The sequence below is a fragment of the Acomys russatus genome, chromosome 23, assembly GCF_903995435.1.
Source record: "Acomys russatus chromosome 23, mAcoRus1.1, whole genome shotgun sequence".
In the NCBI taxonomy this organism is placed as follows: domain Eukaryota; kingdom Metazoa; phylum Chordata; class Mammalia; order Rodentia; family Muridae; genus Acomys; species Acomys russatus.
The window spans coordinates 6916173-6936528 of record NC_067159.1 but is presented as its reverse complement, the minus strand read 5'-3'; the positions used below and the strand labels follow the sequence as shown (position 1 = coordinate 6936528).

At 43.3% G+C, this 20356-nt stretch overlaps 1 protein-coding gene and 1 pseudogene across 1 annotated transcript; one reads left to right on the top strand and one right to left on the bottom strand.

The window, feature by feature from the left end:
• Positions 1-453: 453 nt before the first annotated feature.
• On the bottom strand, positions 454-8962 carry Bcl2l15 (BCL2 like 15). Its single transcript, XM_051165930.1, has 4 exons — positions 7961-8962; positions 7463-7584; positions 4127-4348; positions 454-486 (listed from the first exon to the last, which is right to left on the bottom strand). The coding sequence occupies exons 1-4, from the start codon at positions 8103-8105 to the stop codon at positions 469-471; spliced, it is 507 nt and encodes a 168-aa protein (XP_051021887.1). The 5' UTR covers positions 8106-8962; the 3' UTR covers positions 454-468.
• A 4315-nt stretch (positions 8963-13277) lies between these two features.
• On the top strand, positions 13278-13747 carry LOC127206602 (peptidyl-prolyl cis-trans isomerase A-like; annotated as a pseudogene).
• The last annotated feature ends 6609 nt before the right edge of the window (positions 13748-20356 follow it).

Below are 20356 nucleotides of genomic sequence, written 5' to 3'. Positions count from 1 at the left end.
AAGGGAGTTACCTTTTTTATGTTCTTGAAGTAGACCAGTGGAGGATAGCAATTCATAGGAGCAGCCAAATAGCCTAGAGGGGACCAAGACTTCTGTCTTTGTTTTTAATGTTCTTTCCCCCAGTGGTGATCTTTCTCTATTGATTTTACTGTGGACATGCACAGTGGTAAAAGCATAGTGACCGTGTCTGTGCAAGTGATGCACTTTGCTTTCCTCTCCTGAGAGCCTAGATCAGATCACCCTGTTCTCCCCGCTAGGCTGAGGCACCTGTGGAAGTGACTACCGTAGCTTCTGCGTACCTCAGGACAGTCATGGATGAGCATCTGCAGGTCTTCACCAGAGAAGAGTCAACAGTCAGTAAAAAAAACAGCACTGGCTAAGTTGAAGAAAGCATATTTTAATTGTCAAAAATCAGCCACCCAGTCTGCCAGAACAAGTGATGTGTAGTCTGGGAACAATCCCGCTTCTTCAGCTCTCCACATTTTCCTAGGAGGAAAAGGGAGAAGCTTAATCCAGAGGCCGGTCCTTAGGAGCTGTCTAAGAACCGGGAGCATCTGTGGATACCTCCAGGGACTACCACGACTACAATTTCTGTTGATCCCAGAAATGGGAAGGGTACTCTAAGATAGTGGAAACCCTACAAATTATTAATATATAGGCTTAGTGTTTGTTTCCTAATGAGAGAAAATGAGAAAGGATGAGAATTTGGGTGGGTGGAAGGTGCAGAGATCTTAGAGGAGTTGGAGGAGGAGAAACTGGAATCAGAATGTAGTGTATGGAAAAAAATCTATTTTCAATAAGAAAAATAATTTTAAGAAAGATAAAGGCGCTGGGTAGTGGTGGCACATGTCTTTAATCCTAGCGTTTAGGAGGCAGAGCAGGCAGATCTCTGAGTTTGAGGCCAGCCTGGTCTATAGAGCAAGTGCCCAGAGAGCCAAGCCGATGTAGAGAAACCCTGCCTCAAAAGACAGAGAGAGAGAGGTGGAGGTGGGGTGGGCTTAGAATACCCCCTACAGCCAATTCTACAATAGATGAGACAAGCTGGTCTTTTGTTTTTATTTTTGTTTTCTATTAAGAACATTTGGGGGGGGGGCAGGCGAGGTAGCTTTAATTCCAGCACTCGGGAGGCAGAGGCAGGTGGATTGCTGTGAGTTGGAGGCCAGCCTGGTCTACAAAGTGAGTCTAGGACAGCCAAGGCTACACAGAGAAACCCTGTCTCAAAAAAACAAGACAAAACAAAACAAATTTTCATACAATGCATTTGGATGACATTTTTCCCTTCCCCTAACTCCTTCCAGACCCTCCCTACCTCCCTAACCACCCAGCTTATGTTCTTTCTCTCTTTCTCTCTCTTTAAAAAACAGGTAAAAACCAAGAAACACATACACACAAACACAAAAATAGAAAGCAAAACATAAGTAAAAGACCAATAAGGGAAGAAAAATGCCTAAGCAAAGCAAAATGAGACAAACCATCGGGTTTGTTTTGTGTTGGCCATCTTCTCCTGGGCATGGGGCTTTCCCTGAAATATAGTTAATATACCCAGAGAGACTTCACTGGAAAAAACTAATTTTTCCTTTGCCAGCAGGTGTCATTTGCAGTTAGCTTCCTGCTTAGGTATGGGAGCCTGTTCCACTGTCTCCTCTCAATGCTGGGGTCACAGGTGGCTTAAACCTATGTATGCTGCCATAGACTCTGTGCGTTTATATATGCATCAGTCCTGTTGTGTCTGAATGATGCTGTTTTACAAACTGCTTTTTCTTTTAAAGATTTACTTATTTATTATTTATAAAGTAGTCTGTACACATGCACACCTGCATGCAGAAGAGGGCACCAGATCTCATTACAGATGGTTCTGAGCCACCATGTGGTTGCTGGGAATTGAACTCAGGACCTTTGGTGCTCTTAACCTCTGAGCCATCTCTCCAGGCCCCTACACATTGTTTTTTGCTAGGTAATATTGATTATTCTGGAGGCTGGGAAACGACTCAGTAGGTAGAGTGCTGGCACAAGCATGAAGATATGAGTTTAAATCCTTAGAGCACACACACGTGAAGAGGGATGTGGCAATGCACATTGGTAATCCCAGTGCCCAGCACAGCAGGATGAGAGGCAGAGGCAAAATTCCCATGAGCTCATGGGCCAGCTAGCCTCCTAGATGCAGTGGAACTACAAGAAGACTTTGAAGCAAACAGAGTGAAAGGCAAGGACTGACATCCAGGATTGTTCTCTGGCCTCCATACATGAGCTGTGCCATGCACATGCCTGAACTCAGGAGCACACACACACATATCACAGATATACCACACACACACACACACACACACACACACACACCACACTACACACACACACACACACCACACACACACACACCACACATACACACACACATATCACAGATATACCACACACACACACACACACACACATACCACACACACACACACATATCACAGATATACCACACACACACACACACACACACACCACACTACACACATACCACACATACACCACACAGCACACACACACCACACACACACACACATACACACACACACATATTACAGATATACCACACACACACACACACACACACACACACACCACACTACACACATACCACACATACACCACACAGCACACACACACCACACACACACACACATACACACACACACATATTACAGATATACCACACACACACACACACACACACACACACACCACACTACACACATACCACACACACACACACACACACACCACACTACACTACACACACACACACACACACACACCACACATACACACACACCACACACACACACACATACACACACACACATATTACAGATATACCACACACACACACACCACACACACACACACCACACACACACACTACACACATACCACACACACACACACACACACATATCACAGATATACCACATACTCACACACACACACACACACACACACACACACACACCACACTACACACACACACACACACACATATCACAGATATACCACATACTCACACACACACACACACACACACCACACTACACACATACCACACACACACACACCACACATACACACACCACACACACACCACACATACACACACACCACACACACACCACATACACACACACACCACACACACACCACACATACACACACCACACACACCACACACACACACACCACACACACATACACTACACACACACACACCACACTACACACATACCACACACACACACCACACACACCACACATACATACACACACACCACATACACACACACAGCACACACACACACACACCACACACACAGACCACACACACACACACACCACACACACAGACCACACATACACACACCACACATACACACACACACACAGACCACACATACACACACACACCACACACACACCACACATACACACACATGACACACACACCACAAATACACACACACCACACATACACACACATGACACACACACCACAAATACACACACACCACACATACACACACATGACACACACACCACACACACACCACACACACACCACAAATACACACACACCACACATACACACACACACATACCACACACACAAAGATTATTCTAAGTTTCCTTAAACATATTAAAGATGTCAAGGAACAAAGACTCAGAAATTTACCAGGAAGCAGAGTAAAGCCAGCCTGAGATTCCAACTCCACCACCAATGTGCTTTAAGGCTGATTATGTATAGATATAGAGATAAAAGCTTCATAGCCAGTAGCCAATATTTCAGGCAGCACTGTCCAACCCCCACAGGCTGAGCTTGTTTCCTTTTTTTCATGGCAACTTACAAAACGGTTCATAAGTACTTATTTTTTTATTTCTTTTTTTAAAAAAAATATATTTTATTAATTTATTCATATTACATCTCAATTGTTATCCCATCCCTTGTATCCCCCCATTCCTCCCTCCCTCCCATTTTCCCCTTACTCCCCTCCCCTATGACTGTGACTAAGGGGGACCTCTTCCCCCTAAGAGTCCTACGTATTAAAACCAAAACAGCGCAGCCCAGTGAGGGCTTCCCAGGACTCACCCATCCACCCTGGCTCTGGATGAACTCTCGGATGTCTGTGTGCCCGTTGATCATGGCGATCATGAAGCTAGTCACCTTTCCTGCCACTTCAGGAGACTTACGGGTCACATACTGAAGAAGTTTCACTGTCACTGCCAGAAAGGCTCTTCCAAGACCTATGGTGGGATTCTGATCACACCAGGCCTGGCTGAGCGACTGTACTGTGCCCTGGAGGATGTCTGCCTGAGGAGGGAAACAGGTTCTGTCAGTATGACGCCAACAGTACTGGAGTCTGCAAGAAGTGCTTGAAGTGGCGAATGCAACACTGGTAGCGTGAGGTAATACTAGAGGGCAGATGGACAGATTTCATTGTAATATTTTGCTATTTTAATAGTAGAAAAACATTAAATAACCCATCAAGCTCATAATTTCAGATATCATTGGGTAGGGTGAACAAAATAGTTTGAAAGAAAGCTATTAATCACATGATAGTGAACAGCTCAGACTGTAAAGGCATTATTTCCAGGATTAGAAAATGCATAACAGGGGCTGGAGAGATGCCTCAGTGGTTAAGAGCACCGCCTGCTCTTCCAAAGGTCCTGAGTTCAATTCCCAGCAACCACATGGTGGCTCATAACCATCTGTAATGTGATATGGCGCCCTCTTCTGGCTTGCAGGAGTACATGCAAGCAGAGCACTGTATACATGATAATAAAAGATTAATCTTTTTAAAAATGCATAACAATAACAAAAAAAAGAAAACGCATAACAAAGTCTAAAGTTAAAACAAACAACAAAAAAGTATTCTTTCTCCCCTCCCAAATAAATTGGTACAAAAGCTATAGGCCAAGGTAGATCTTTGGGTTATAAAAGGGCCCAGTACTGGTCAGAACAGAATGTCAAACTCTAAAACACAAAAGTAAACAAAAACTCAAGAATAAGCTTTGGAAGATACCTATATTGAGGGGCTTTGTTTGGTTGGGTCTTTTTGTTTGTTTGTTTTGTTTTTTTTCTCTGTGTAACAGCCTGGCTGTCCTGGACTCCCTTTGTAGACCAGGCTGGCCTTGAACTCACAGAGATCCATCTGCCTCTGCCTCCCAAGTGCTGATATTAAAGGCCTGTGCCACCATACCCAGCTTGTTTGTTTGTTTTTACATTACATTTATGTATTTACTCAGTTAGTGTGTGTGTGTGTGTGTGTGTGTGTGTGTGTGTGTGTGTGTGTGTGTACATGCCATAGTGCGTATGTGTTAGTCAGAGGACAATGTGCAGGAGTTAACTCTTTCCTTCCACATGTGTATCCCGGGGAGCAAACAGCAGCCCGCAATATTACCCATGGAGTCATCTCTTACTGGACCTATGTCTTAGTTTCTAGGTATCAGTTTTCACTGAGAGAAACCAGAGTTCCCTGGAGAATAACTGACTCCCAGCTAGTATAAGACCTTCTGCTGGAAAGCAAGAAAATTTGAAACATGACAAAGAGACAAGTCACACAGTTCTGTCAACAAGACAGGACAAACTCAAGTTTATTCAGGGATATTCAGCATTTCCCATAAGCTTCAAATATCAAGGTCTAAAATATAAGAAAAGACTGAGGGACCAATACAGACCACAGGAGACTAGAAAAGATAACTAAATGCCACACATGAATCTGGCTTGGATATTTTGCTCTAAATTTTATTGTTGGGACAAGTGACAAAAGTTGAGTGAACTCTAAGGATCCAATACTACTGTTGTGGTTCTATTTAAAAAAAAAAAAAATAGAAGGAAGTATGAAAGTATAAAGAGTCCTATTAACTCTTCTCAAACGGCTGGAAACATATTCTCTATACCATACTGCCAACTGGAGTTTGAAACAGTTTCAGATGTCTTCTCCCCCTGGTTGTTGGCTTGCTGTTGTTGTGTTTTGTTTGTTATTATCCAAAATATAGAAAAGGGGGGGGGGGGAGTAGAGCCAGCTCCCAGCCATCTGTGCGATCCTCAGGGCCAGCAGCTGGAAGGAAGCTTCTGTCTGAACGTAAGGTGCCCAATAGGAAGAATAAAGCATGCCTCTGAGATCAGTCTGGGTCCAAATCCTAGCTTCGACATTTACAGAGTAAATGTCTTACTTGTTTCTTTGTGCCCCCCTTTCTTTATGTGCTGAAGTGGTATCAAGTCAGGAAGTACATGTTGCAGGCCTATTGTGCATAAGGCACAACTCAAAATTATATGAATACAGCAAGGAGGAAAGCAGGTTTGATATTTGCTCTTATGGTGTTATGTGCTGATTCAGAGAGGTTGTTTTAACAGTATCGGTTTCTATAATAATTCACACACACGTGTAATGATTAAACAGTGAAATGCAGTCACGTGAAGTAATGGCTGTGTGCTGTTGTGACATGATCAGCAGCAGCTACTGGAACACCATCTCATGGGCTTTACATGGAGTCCGAGTGCTACTGCCAGTACTCAGAGTTTTGATGAAAAGCCATCAGTCTTCTTTAAGAATTTATCTCAAATTGCATCCCATGTCTAAACTATCTAATATTTCTGAGTCTCACTACTGGACCCTGGGATATAAAAGGAGAAGCCTACTCTTACAACATTAAACTTTAAAAAATATGAATAATGGGGCTGTTGAGATAGCTCAGCACTTAAAAAATACTTGCCATACTAGCCTAGTGGCCTGAATTCAGCCCCTGAAACCTACACAAAGGCGGAAGGGCAGAACTCCACAAAATTGTCCTCTGGCCTCCACAGATATGCAGTAATACATATATCCCCCTCCTCACATCATAGGTACAATACAGTAATAATAATAATAATAATAATAATAATAATAATAATAATAATAATAATGATAATGATAATATAATAGTAATAATTTCTAAGAATAATGAACTATGAACATGATCTATGCTCACTAAGGGCAGCTCTGACACAGCCTATGAGTTCCTTCTATAGTACTGGGTTTTTAGTTAATGTCTAAAGAATTAGCAATCAGGGGACTGGAGAGATGACTCTGCAGTTAGGAGCATTGGCTGCTCTTCCAAAGGACCCAGGTTCAAATCCCAGCACCCACATGGCAGTTTACAACAGTTCCAGGGGATCTGATGTCCTCACACAGAAATACATGGAGGCAGAACACCAATGTAAATAAAATAAAATAATAATTTAAAGAGAATTAGCAATCACACTTCCTTCTATAGCTTACTGAACAAACATAAAACCTCGAAATCTTCACAGAACATTTCTATTCCTAGTATACAGAAGTAGAAAAGGAAGGAAGGGAGGGAGGGAAGGAGAGAGAGAGGGAGACAATTAAAGTTTGAAATAGAACAGAACAGCATCAGTATTTTTAAAAGGCAAAAATCTGACCTGTCCTTGAATGGCTTGTGCAATTACACTATTGGCAGATGCTTCCAGCTCTTCATTGAACTGGTCCCCCAGCATTCGAAGGCGGCCAGCAATAATAGCCACATCAAAAGAGCAAGCCTCTCCTGCAACACAGGAAACAATCTCACCATGCTTAAAGGAATGGCTAAGGTCCTAAATCTGGGCAAAAGAGAAATCTTCTCAAGTGTCATTTTTTGGGTTTTCAAGACAGGGTTTCTCCGTGTAGCCCTGGCTGTCCTGGAACTCCTCGCTCTACAGACCGCACTGGCCTGGACTATATTCTCAAATCTTTTCAACAGTTTTGGCATTGTTTGTTCTCAGTAATATAGGTCAGACAATCTTCTTTATTGATAAGCTCTTTCCTGTCCAACGTTGTGGAAAATTTAGGACTTGTGTTTTTAAAACTTAAAAGGAAATAGAGGAAGCCGACTGTGATTCTATTCCCACCTACACTCACCACCTCAGACTAAGGGGCCTTACCTGAACATGGTTCCTCTGGTTCGTCTGCATCCAGTAGGCTCCTGTTAGCAGCCTGCAATGTTGGGGTCAAGAAGTCCTCGAGTAGAGCCTTCATGATGCATTCTGTTTGCTCCTCAAAAGTCTGAGGGTTCTTCATCTTAGACATTTTCCAGAGAGCAAGTGGCTTTCGGCTCAGCAGGAGGTTAGAGAACCTGGCAAACCAGTTGTGCCCGCCCACTTCTTATTGCTTTCTAGTTGGAAAAGTCCTAGAATCATTCCCATTAACTTTACAAAACTGCTCAAGGGGGTGGCCCTTCTCTCAAGACAAGACTTTTCAGTTCCTTATCTCTGAACCACACCCTTGCCAGTACATAAGATTAATGAATAGCTAAACACATAGAATTGAAGAAGATTCTCTTGAGTAATTTGAGAAATACTTCCTGTTAGGCTCTGTGTCTGAGGTAATTTAAAGGGAGGTTTTTGAAGCCGTGAGAGGCCAACATTCAACTTCTGATTAAGGGCATCCCTTTGGTACAATTAGACAAAGGTTACTTACTGAGCACTTATGTATCGAAGACTATATTTGGTACTACAGATAACACAGGAAAATGACATGGGCACAGTTCCTTGTGAAAGATTACACTTCAGCAGAAATGGCAGCTATTGACAAGCCACATAGCCTCTTGTGCTCTTAAGATACAGAGGGTTTTGTCTGGAGAGATGGCTCAGAGGTTAAGAGCACTGGCTGTTCTTCCAGAGGTCCTGAGTTCAATTCCCAGCAACCACATGGTGGCTCGCAACCATCTGAGATCTGGTGCCCTCTTCTGGCCTGCAGGCACACATGGGGGCAGAATACTGTATAAATAATAAATAAATAAAATCTTTTTTAAAAAAAGATACAGAGGATTAGGAAAGAATAAAAGAGAAGCAGGGCTTGTGGGCTGGGAAGACATTCTGAGAGCAGAAACATCTGAAGTTAGTTCTGAAGGATAAGTTGAAATTCATTAGGCTAAAATAAAACAAAATAAAGGAATAAGATTGCTGTGTAAAGGATGACAAAGATGAAGACCAGGAAGATGAAGAACAAAAAAATACCTGCTTAGGTGCTTTGAGGAATTAGAGTAATAACAAACTATTTCAAAGGGAAATTATACACATTGAAGTAACATTATATGAAATGACCTGACACTATCTGGTATGTAGTAAATGTTTTCAGCCCAAGGCTTAGTGACCGGGAAACGGGGATTCATTCTTTAACCAAAGTTTGTCCTAAAGGGTTCATTGTTGTTTTAGGAGATCCCAGGATTGAACACTTGCCTGCAGTGGCTGCCTGCTTTACAGAGGGAGTTCTAGGACCGACAGGGCTACATAGAGAAGCCCTGTTTCAAAAAACCAAAGAAAATAACACTTGAGAACATTTCTCTTTGCCCAGATTCAGAAGACTTCCCATTCTTTCAGCACAATGGTGCCCCATTCTCAAATCTGGGGTTAGCTTCATCAAGGAGGCAGCCTACAGCCAGCGGTGGTGGGGCTGATGCACCAAAGTGACTTCATTTTGTCAAACATTTTCATTTCTGTATTTGGGTGACCTACTCTCGAATACTTGGCACGGAGATACATAATTGCCAGTTAGCTGGAAAATAAGAAAGTACTAAAAGATCAGACACTCCCCTGGACTTCTCAAGAATTATTCCTTAGAAGTTAATCATTTGTAGGTTGATACTGGACTTTAGTTCAAAGAATAAGCAATAGGGTGTATGCCAAACTAGAAGCCCATTTACTTGCTTTCTCGCTCACTACAATCTGTAAAAGGTTCTTTCCTACTTGTGCTTGGGACTCACACCTGACCCGCTGTGTCGGTGAGAGTGTGGGCCCAGTTTAACCTGAACAATCAATAAATGGAACATTTGTGTGTTTGCATCTGAATCAGCTTCTAGTGTTGATTGGGGTTTCATTTAAGGCCGGCACTCGGGAAGCAGAGGTAGGCAGATCGCTGTGAGTTCAAAGCCAGCCTGATCTACAAGAGTCCAGGATAGCCAAGGCTACACAGAGAAACCCTGTCTCAAAATCCCCTCTCCCCCAAGACAGCCTACAGCTGGAGAGGTGGCTTTGAGGTCTCAGTCCTGGCTGCATCATTCTAACACCAGCAAACCCAACACCCAACTTCATCTTTCCCAGTAAAATTAACAGCTTTAACTGTAACAATAAGAGATTCAAGCATAAACAGTAGGCCAGTTATCCAGAATGGGATTTCTAGGCTGTAATATAATCAGAGGCAATATTCTATTTTCTGCCCATGCTAAAGATAAATAAATAAATAATACACACCTGTTAAAATGGCCAAAATCCAGAATGGGACACCACCAAATGCTGGGGAGGATGTAAAGTGACAGAAACTCTCACTTACTCTTGTAGGAACATGAAATGGCACAGACACTCTGGAAATCAGTTTGCTGGTTTATTTAAGAAAAACATTACAGCATCTGTATTACCATGTAATATAGGAAGTGCACCTTGGCTTTTACCTAAAGAAACGAAAATGTTATGTGCACACAAAAACCTGCTTGTAGATGTTTATGAATGCCCTGCTTATTTTTAGGTAGGTTCTCAGGTAGCCTGGGCTGGTCTCTAATATACAGTATGTAACCAATAGTTACTTTACTGTCTCTACCTCCCAGGTGCCAGAATTATATCTCCTACCATATTTGCTTTATGTGGTGGAAGACACCCAGGGTTTCATGCACACTGGGGAAGCACTCTACCTACTGAGTTACATCCCCAGCCCTGTGTCTGGAAGCTTCGGTGGACGAGTGGGTAAATTAACTTCAATACGTCCAGACAATGAAATATTATTCAGCCTTAAAATGATGAGGTGGAATTTAAGTAACCCGACTTAGCTACATAACTGATGAGGTTAGTTCGACAACTGTAACAAATGTTCCACTCTGACTGGGGGTGTTAGATATGCCTGTGACATTCTCAGCACCCCATACAGGGGTTAGGTCCTCCCACATGCATCATTAATCAAGAAAATAACCCTCAGATACATCTACAGGCCAATCTGATGGTGGTAATTCCTCTGTTGAAGTTTCCTCTTCCCAGATGACTCTAGTTTGTGTTGAATTGGCAAAAACTACCTGTGACAGTCAGTTTCTATTAAGTTGTTTTCATAACTTTTTTGTTTGTTTGTTTGGTTTGGTTTCGGTTTTTGGTTTTTGAGACAGGGTTTCTCTGTGCAGCCTTGGCTGTCCTGGACTCGTTTCTGTATGCCAGGAGATCGGCCTGCCTCTGCCTCCCAGAGTGCTGGGATTACAGGCATGTGCCACCATGCCCACTTGTTTTCAAACTTTTAACATCAGATAATCCCTCACAGTTTCAGTGCCTGGATCAGTGCTTCTAAGTTGGTTTTGCTGTGTGGACCATGGATATGAAATGAAAGCTACGAGTGCGCTGTGGGCCTAATGCGTTTCCAACTAAGAGAAACTAAGTCTCACTATCTGTTTTTTTTTTTTTCCTTATAACAAGTGTATTAATAAATTAGAATATAAAGTTGACTATACTATGCTATACTAAAGTATAGTATAGTGTATGACTATGCTATAGTAAAAGAACTTTGTTCTTACTCCTTAACAAAGAGAGGGAGAGGGGGAGGGAGAGGGAGAGACAGCGATAGCCTGAGTACACAAATGCCCTCGGTGGAGATCCTAGGATATAACTCTCTTCACGGCAGAGACAGCCATTGGAAATTTAAGAATTCTACTGAAAAACATTTATGACATACTCCCAAAAAAGTACTAAAAACAAAACTGAGGGCTGGAGAGATAGCTCAACAGTTAAAAGCACGTGCCGCTCTTGACGAGGTCACACATGCAGTTCCACGCAAGCCACGTGGTGGCTCACAATCCGTTTCCAGGAGATCTGGCCCCCTCTTCTGGTTACCACAGGCACCAAGCACACATGCAATGCACATACACAAATTCAGGCACAACATTTATCCATTAAATACAAATAAATCGTTTGGGAGTGGGTTCGAGACAGAGTTTCTCTGTGTAACAGCCCTAGCTGTCCTGGACTCCCTTTGCAGACCAGGGCTGGCCTCGAACTCACAGAGATCCACCTGCCTCTGCCTCTGCCTCCTGAGTGCTAGGTTTAAAGGTGTGTGCCACCATGCCCAGCTTAAATTTTTTTTTAAGAACAAAAATGTACAGTAACACCCAAATAGTGTTAAACAATTTAAGCTCATACATTAGAAGTGGCAGAATCAATTTTTTTTTTTCCGAGACAGAGTTTCTCTGTCTAGCCCTGTCTGTTCTGGAACTCTCTCTACAGACAGGCTGACTCAAACTCAAAGAGCTCCACATGCCTTTGTCTCTCCAGTGCTGGGATTAAAGACATGCACTATCACTGCCCGGCTATGGCACACACCTTTAATCCCAGCACTGGAGAGGCAGAGGCAGGTGGATCTTTTTGAGTTTGAGGCCAGCCTGGTCTACACAGTAAGTTTCAGGACAGCCAGAACTGTTACACAGAGAGACCCTGTCTCAAAAACAAACAAACAAACAAGGAATGCACCACCATTGCCCAGCTAGAATAGAAAACTTAAATCAGGTCTATGGTTGGAGAGGTGGCTCAGCAGTTAACAGTATATTTTGCTCTTGTAGAGGACTTAGCGTCAGTTGTTTCCAGCACCCACATGCCAACTAACAATCACCTAGAACTCCAGCTCCAGAGGATTAGACACTCTTTTCTGGCCTCCACGGGCCTGTACACACACGACACACAGACATAAATAAAACTTTATAAATCTTTATTATTTTCATGTGCATAGCTGTTTTGCCTGCGTGTATATCTGCACCATGTACATGCCCAGTGCCTGAGGAGGTCAGAGGATGAGGATGTCAGATCTTCTTGACCTGGAGTTACAAACAGTTGTAGACTGCCATGTGGGTGATGGGGAGCAGCCTCAGGTCCTCTGGAAGAGCTGCCAGTGTTCTGAACTGCTGAGCTTCTTTTCCAGCCCATTAATAAATCTTAAAAAGAAAAAAAAAAATGTAGCAGAACAGGGTCTGGAGAATGGCTCAGTGATTAAGAGCACTGGCTGCTCTTCCAGAGGACCCAGGTTCAATTCCCAGCATCCACATGGCAGCTCACAACTGTCTGTAATTCCAGTTCCAGGGGATTCGGCACACTCACACAGGCATACATACAGGCAAAACACCAATACACTTAAAATAAAAATAGAGCTCTAATTTAAAAGGAAAGGGAAAAAAAGAAGGAACTAAGAAAGGGGAGGGGGCTTTGCAGACGCTGCTGCCCCCTGTCACTGCTTGCTGCAGCCATGGTCAACCCCACTGTGTTCTCCGACATTTCTGTCAATGGCGAACCCCTAGGCCACATCTCCTTCGAGCTGTTTGTGGACAAAATTCCAAAGATAGCAAAAAACTTTCCTGCTCTGAGTACTAGAGAGAAAGGATTTGGATATAAGGATTCTTTCTTCCACACAACTATTCCAGGACTCATATGCCAGGGTGGTGACTTCATATGCCATAATGGCACTGGTGGCAGGTCCATCTATGGGGAGAAATTTGAGGATGAGAATTTCATCCTGAAGCTCACAGGTCCTGGCATCTTGTTCATGGCAAGTGCTGGACCAAACACAAACAGTTCCCAGGTTTTTATCTGCATTTCCAAGACTGACAAGCATGTGGTCTTGGGAAGGTGAAAGAAGGCACGAGCATTGTGGAAGCCATGGAGCGCTTTGGCAAGACCAACAGCAAGCTCACCATTTCCCACTGTGGGCAACTCTAACTCTTCTGACTTGCAGCCATCTTACCCACCAGACAATTCCTTCTGCAGCTCAGGAGAGCACCGCCGCCCCATTTACTTGCAATGCCCTGTAATCTCTGCTCTCACTGAAGTTCTGTGGGTTCCATATTTTCCGCATTCCCTTCCAGGCTTAGCTTGATTGCAGAGTTAAGTTTATGATCATGAATAAAAAGTAAATAAGTTAAAAAAAAAAAAAAAAAAGCCAGGCATGGTGGCGCACACCTTTAATCCCAGCACTAAGGGGGCAGAGGCAGGTGGAGTGCTGTGAGTTCGAGGCCAATCTGAAGTCTAGGATAGCCAAGATATCACAGATCACAGAGAAACCTGTCTTGAAAAACTAAAAAAGGAAGAAGAAGGAGAGGAGGAGGAGGAGGAGAAAAGGAAATTTGAAATGAGGCCTGAGGCTGGAGAGATGGCTCAGATCCTAAGTACCTGTCTCACAATGCTGGAAAAGCCGGGTCTGCATCCCCAGCACATAGGTAAAGCGCTGGGCACAGCATGCGCCTGTCATCCCAGCACTGGAAAGGCAGAGACTAAGGGAATCCTGTGCGGCTTGCTGGCCAGTTGGTTTAGATGAATCAGTAAGCTCTAAGTTCTGTGAGAGACTGTTTTAAGAAAATAAGGTGGAGAACAATTGAGGAAGACATTTAACATCGACCTCTGGCCTACACAGCTATGCACAAGCACACTTGTGCACACACACAAACACATATACCCAGAGTAAGTAATAAAAAATACAAGTCTGTCTTACCTCAAACTCAAGCTTTTCTTACGATAGTAAACCACCTTTCCACTTCACTAATGATATATTACGGTTAAATGTCATCTTTAGAATATAATCCCAACTTCTTTGGATTATATTGTATAATCAATGTGATAAGGCCATAGAAACAGAGTATAGGGTCTCAGGGATATTGTGGAATAAAGTTCCATGCCTTATTTACTCCTCTGGACCTTCAATGCAAACCATCTCTTCCCTGAAACCCACTTTCCTTCATCCTTGCAATCCTAATTTTAAAAAAGATTTATTTATTATATAGTGTTCTGCCTGCATTTGTGCCTCCCCACCAGAAGAGGGCACCAGATCTCATTATAGATGGCTGTGAGCCACCATGTGGTTGCTGGGAATTGAACTCATGACCTTTGGAAGAACAGATAGTGCTCTTAAAATCTGAGCCATCTCTCTAGCCCCTGGAGTACTAATTTCATCCTCCTATTTGCTATTGGAAAATGATGAACTCAAAATGTTTTCACTGCTGTTTGTTTTTTCTTTTATTTGCCACTCCCTAACCATAACAACTGACACCAGTCCCTCAAAGCCTTGTGTTATTAGAGCAGTGGTTCTCAGCCCTCCTAATGCTGTGTGTGACCCTTTAATACAGTTCCTCATGTTGTGGTGACCCCCAACAGTAACTTATTTTCATTGCTACTTCCTAACTGTAATTTTGCTACTGGTAAGAATCACAGTGTAAATATCTGTGTTTTCTCATGGTTTCAGGCAACCCTTCTGAAAGGGTCATTTGACTCCGAAAAGGGGTTGCGACCCACCAGTTGAAAACCACCGCATTATAAGATCCTGGCCCCAAACCCATATTCCTTCGTCCTCAGTACTGAATATATATGGGGAAATCCTCAGGTGTAGGCTCTTTTGATATGGAAATCTCTACCTTAAAAAATAACCATATTTAATCTCTCTCACATACCCAGTATCTGAGGAAAAAAAAAAATAGAGCCCCCATTCAAACAGAGGGAACAGAGATATACAACTGTCACTGGCGACGGCCAGCTAACACAGAAATGAGCGCCTCGGCAATGGTTTTCATGAGTTCTCATCTACAGGAGCTGCATAATCCTCACCCATCAACTAGGACTGAAATTGAGCCACTGTTCTTAGAAGATAGCATCAGGTGCCCTCGGGATTTTAAGAGATAAGCAAGCATCTGCTCATACTATACCGTTAAGCCACATATTCACAGAAGCTAAACAGAGCTCCTAAAGTGAGGAATATTAGGAGTTAACAGGGCCATGCTACACTTGAATGCTCGTCATGTTGTTACAAATTAGCAAAGCCGAGGGACTGGAAAAATCAGCACTTCCCTGAGATCATCTTAAGAGCACACTTTCCACCCGGCGGTGGTGGCGCACGCCTTTAATCCCAGCACTCGGGAGGCAGAGGCAGGTGGATCGCTTTGAGTTCAAGGCCAGCCTGGTCTACAAAGCGAGTCCAGGACAGCCAAGGAGGATACAGAGAGAAATCCTGTCTCTAAAAAAAAAAAAAAAAAACAAAAAACAAAAAAAAAAAAAAACAAAACAAAAAAACAAAACAAAACAAAAAAAAACCACAAACCAACCGCACCACCACCGCACCAAAAAAGTACACTTTCCAGGGGCTGGTGGGGTAGCTCAGTGGGTAAGAGCACTTGCCGAGCAAGCCTGATGACTTGCGTTGGATCCTCAGAACAGCAGGACAGAACATCCTTCCAAAAGCTGTCTTCTAATCTCCACCAGCACCCTGTGGGAGGTGTACAACCCCAGCCCCATCTGTTCACCCCAGCCACCACTTCCCCCCAACGAATAATTACAACTTTTTAAAGATTTAAAGTACATTTTCCAGGTCAGGTACAGTGACGCACATCTGTTAACTGCAGGAGCTAGGACTCAAGAGACAGCAGGGCTGCCACAGAACAGGATACTCTGAAAAGCACCAGGCCACGCAGGGCTTTATAGCAAGAGCTTGTTTCCAAAAACCAAAATAAATAAATAAAAATACATCTTCCAAAAGCAATTTTCTGGGGCAGGGGCGATGGCTCAGAAGCTGAGACCGTGTTGCTCTTTGCAGAGGACCTGGTTTGATTCCTAGCGCCCACAGGGTAGTTCAAACCTGTCCAGAGTCCAGTTCCCGGTCAGCTGGTACTCCTGCCCTCCAAAGGCACCAAGCAAACATGCGACATAAAACAAACATAAAATAAAATGAATAAATATAATATTAAAACAACCAAAAAGCAATTCTCTGGGTTGTTCAGCTACCTTATTTATATAGCTCAGGCCTGTTTGCGTAGGGATGACACTGCCCACAGTGGGATGAGCCCTCCTACATCAATCAGCAATCAGGAGAATGCCCCATGGCCATGCCCACAGGCTAATCTGATGAATTCTTCCCTCGAGATTCTCCTTTTCCAGGTGTGTCAAGCTGACAAACGAGAAGAGCTATCACCTCTCCCAAAGGTTTATATTGCTACTTTTAAGAAATCCAGGCCCACCAGGTGTGATGGCGCAAACCTTTAATCCCAGCACCTGGGAGGCAGAGGCAGGCGGATCGCTGTGAGTTCAAGACCAGCCTGGTCTACAAAGTGAGTCCAGGACAGCCAAGGCTACACAGAGAAACTTGGTCTTGAAAAACCAAAACAAAAAACAAAAACAGCCTGGTCTACATAGTGAATTTCAGGACAGCCAGAGCTACGTAGTTGAGACTTAGTCTCAAAAACAAAACAAAACAAACAAAAAACAACAAAATGAACAGGAAGGAAGGGAAAAGCAGAATGAGCCCTGGCCTAGATGGAATATTCCATTACTTTCTAAATAGTGAATAGAATATCACAGCACATACTTCAAACCTCAGTGACACAATGTGATTAGTGTAGGGGCCAGCAAGATGGAACAGTGAGTAAAGCTGCTTGCTGCCAAGCCTGACGTCCTGAGTTCAACTCCTGCTACCCACATAGTGAAAGGCAAGAATTGACTCCTGTAAGTTGTCTTTGACTTTTAAACACACACCTGACACTCCCCACCCCGCACCCCGATACGCATGCACAAAATAAACACTTTTTTTTTCAAGACAGGGTCTCTCTGTGTAGCCTTGGCTGTCCTTGACTCGCTTTGTAGACCAGGCTGGCCTTGAACTCACAGCGATCCGCCTGCCTCTGCCTCCCGAGTGCTGGGATTAAAGACATGTGCCACCACACCTGGCCTACAAAATAAACATTTTAAGAAGACCACCAGTCTAATTACTTGTAGCTATTCATTCAATAAATATTCGCTAATAAATATTATGGTGACTATATTGTAGAGACATAAAAATAAGACTTTCGCTGCCCTTAAAATTATTCAGCTGGAAAAAAATAAATTAAATAATTCAGTTGGGAAGACTCCTTAATAAACAGTTCCAAAATACAGGTTCTTTTTTATTAAACAATTCAATACTATTTACTGTTCACTCTATGAAGAACCTGTTGAGAGAAGTCTTGAGTGAAAAATTATCTATTAAAATAATTTATCCAGGCATGATGACGTGAGCCTTTTTATCCCAGCATTTAGGAGGCAGAAGCAGGAGGATCTCTGTTGAGTCCAGAATAGTCTACATATTATAGTTCCAGGCCAGCCAGCAGTATGTAGTAAGACCTTGTCTCAAACAAAACAGAACAAAACAAAACAAAAACCAAAGTCCACTATGCAACTGCTGTGTCTAGATAAAAATCCTTGAACTAAGCTGGACGGTGAGATGCTACCACAGCCCTCAGATATGTGCCTTAAGCTCAGTTTGTTATGTCCTCTGCTTTACTAAGTACATACCACTTTATGTCACCTATGGGACTACATGTACATTTCTCTTACAAATTAAAATCTGATAGCAGGGCTGGCGAGATGGCTGAGCGGTCAAAGGGGATTACGACCAACTTTGAAGCTACCCAGAACCCACAATCTGAAGCTAACGTGTCAGCCCGTACACTCTGGACATTTATTTCTGCATGCCAAGCCAAGTGGGACTCACTGATGTTTTATTTTCCCCTTTCTGGATAGTTTGGTCTTATTATAGCTTGCCCTCTTTCTTTTGCACCTATAGAACGAGTGATATCACTTGTATAAAACTGTCAAGCATAAATAAAATAAAAACTGAGCATAAGCAATAAGAAAACAATGGCTACAGAACTTCTAGAAGTATCCTAGGAACTTAAAATTGTTGCGCTTAACATTTTTTATTTGAGGGAGAGGGGTGCACACGCACTTGATGTGGCACATGAGTGGAGGTCAATCACATTTGGAAACCAGTTCTCTCCTTCCACAGTGGTGAGTCTGGGGTCACCAGGCTTGGTTATAGGTGCTTTACCCACTAAGCCAGACCATTTAAAAACACCTTTTTTTTTTTTTTTTTTTTTTAACTTATTGCATGCAGTGGAGCATACTTTGTACCGTGGCATGCATGTAGATGATTGTCAGAGAATAACATGTGGAAGTTTGTCCTTTCTTCAATGTGGGTCAGAGGTATCCAACTCAGGTTTACAAGCTTGGCTGCAAGTACATTACCTGCTAAGCCATCTTGCCAGGACTTTCCCCCCCCCCTTTTTTTTTTTCCCTGACAGTATCTCATGTATCCCATACTGGCCTCAAACACCCTATTATAGCTGATACTGACCTTGACTTCTAATCACCCTGCTTCCACCTCCTGAGTACCAGCATCACAGGCACTTTTGTGTGGTGTTGCAGATCGGGCCTGGGATCTGTGCAGGCTAACCAAGTACTCCACCAACTGAGCTACATCCTCAGGTCCTATGCAGAGGGGACTGCTACAGTTATTTTTATATAACTGTGTTTGTTTTTTTAATTTCTCTCTTAACTTGGCTATCACACAAATAACTGAGATTATATTATATTATTTTAAAAAGCTTCACAGGGCTGGAGCAATGGCTCAGCAGTTAAGAGCACTGGCTGCTCTTCCAGAGGTCCAGAGTTCAATTCCCAGTGCCCACATGGCAGCTCACAACTGTCTGCAACTCCAGTTCCAGGGGATCCAACACACTCTCACAGACATACATGCAGGCAAACACCAATGCAAATAAATTATATGCACGCGTGCGCGTGCGCGCGCGCACACACACACAAGAAATAAGCTTTACAACACAAGAACCGAGCAGTTATTACTCTATTCTTAACCCTCTAAGCTAATTTAACTTCCTCTCAGTTTACATCCCATAGATAATGCACTTTGTAGCTTTCCCTGTTCCAGCTCCTTCCTGATGTCTCTTGAACCTCTCCCATGGCTGAATCCCCTACTTCCTCCTCTAACTCCTCCTCCCCAGGCTGGCACAAAGTCCAGCCCTATTCTCTCCCCAGTTCAGTGACTAGCTATAAACTGCTTTATTGGCATGTCAGGGGACAACTGGGGAGCAGTGCTTACACAACATTGAGATAGGAGATTCTCAGAACCAGGTATGAGGGCAGTGTACAGAGATCAGCACTGCACTATACAGCAGCCTTATGCTTACAGGCGACCTTCATTCACACTGTACCAAGGTGTGCCTCTGTATTTTGTTAATTGCTGAACGTACGGGGAGCTAAATGCTAACAGATTCTGGTATTGTCAACGCTATTGTCCTCAATGATGTGTCAAAATTATTCCCCAGTTATCTCTGATTAGTTAGTAGAGAAGCTGAAGGGTCCATGACTATGCAGAGCAGACAGTAGGTGGGACTTCCATCCCAGTCTGGGGAGTCCCAGGTAAGAGATGAGAGAGAGAGAAAGGAGAAGAGTGATGGGCCATGAGTAGTTGGCATAAGGACAGAGATGGAGCAGGAGCAGCTGGGGCCAGACTAGATG

Bases quoted from the DNA above. Each gene is read 5' to 3' on its own strand.
- Bcl2l15 (XM_051165930.1), bottom strand. From the start codon at position 8,105: ATGTCTAAGATGAAGAACCCTCAGACTTTTGAGGAGCAAACAGAATGC. The intron at 7,585-7,960 runs GTAAGGCCCCTT...CCTGTGTTGCAG, and splicing joins ACCAGAGGAACCATGTTCAG to GAGAGGCTTGCTCTTTTGAT. The intron at 4,349-7,462 runs GTCAGATTTTTG...TTCCCTCCTCAG, and splicing joins CACAAGCCATTCAAGGACAG to GCAGACATCCTCCAGGGCAC.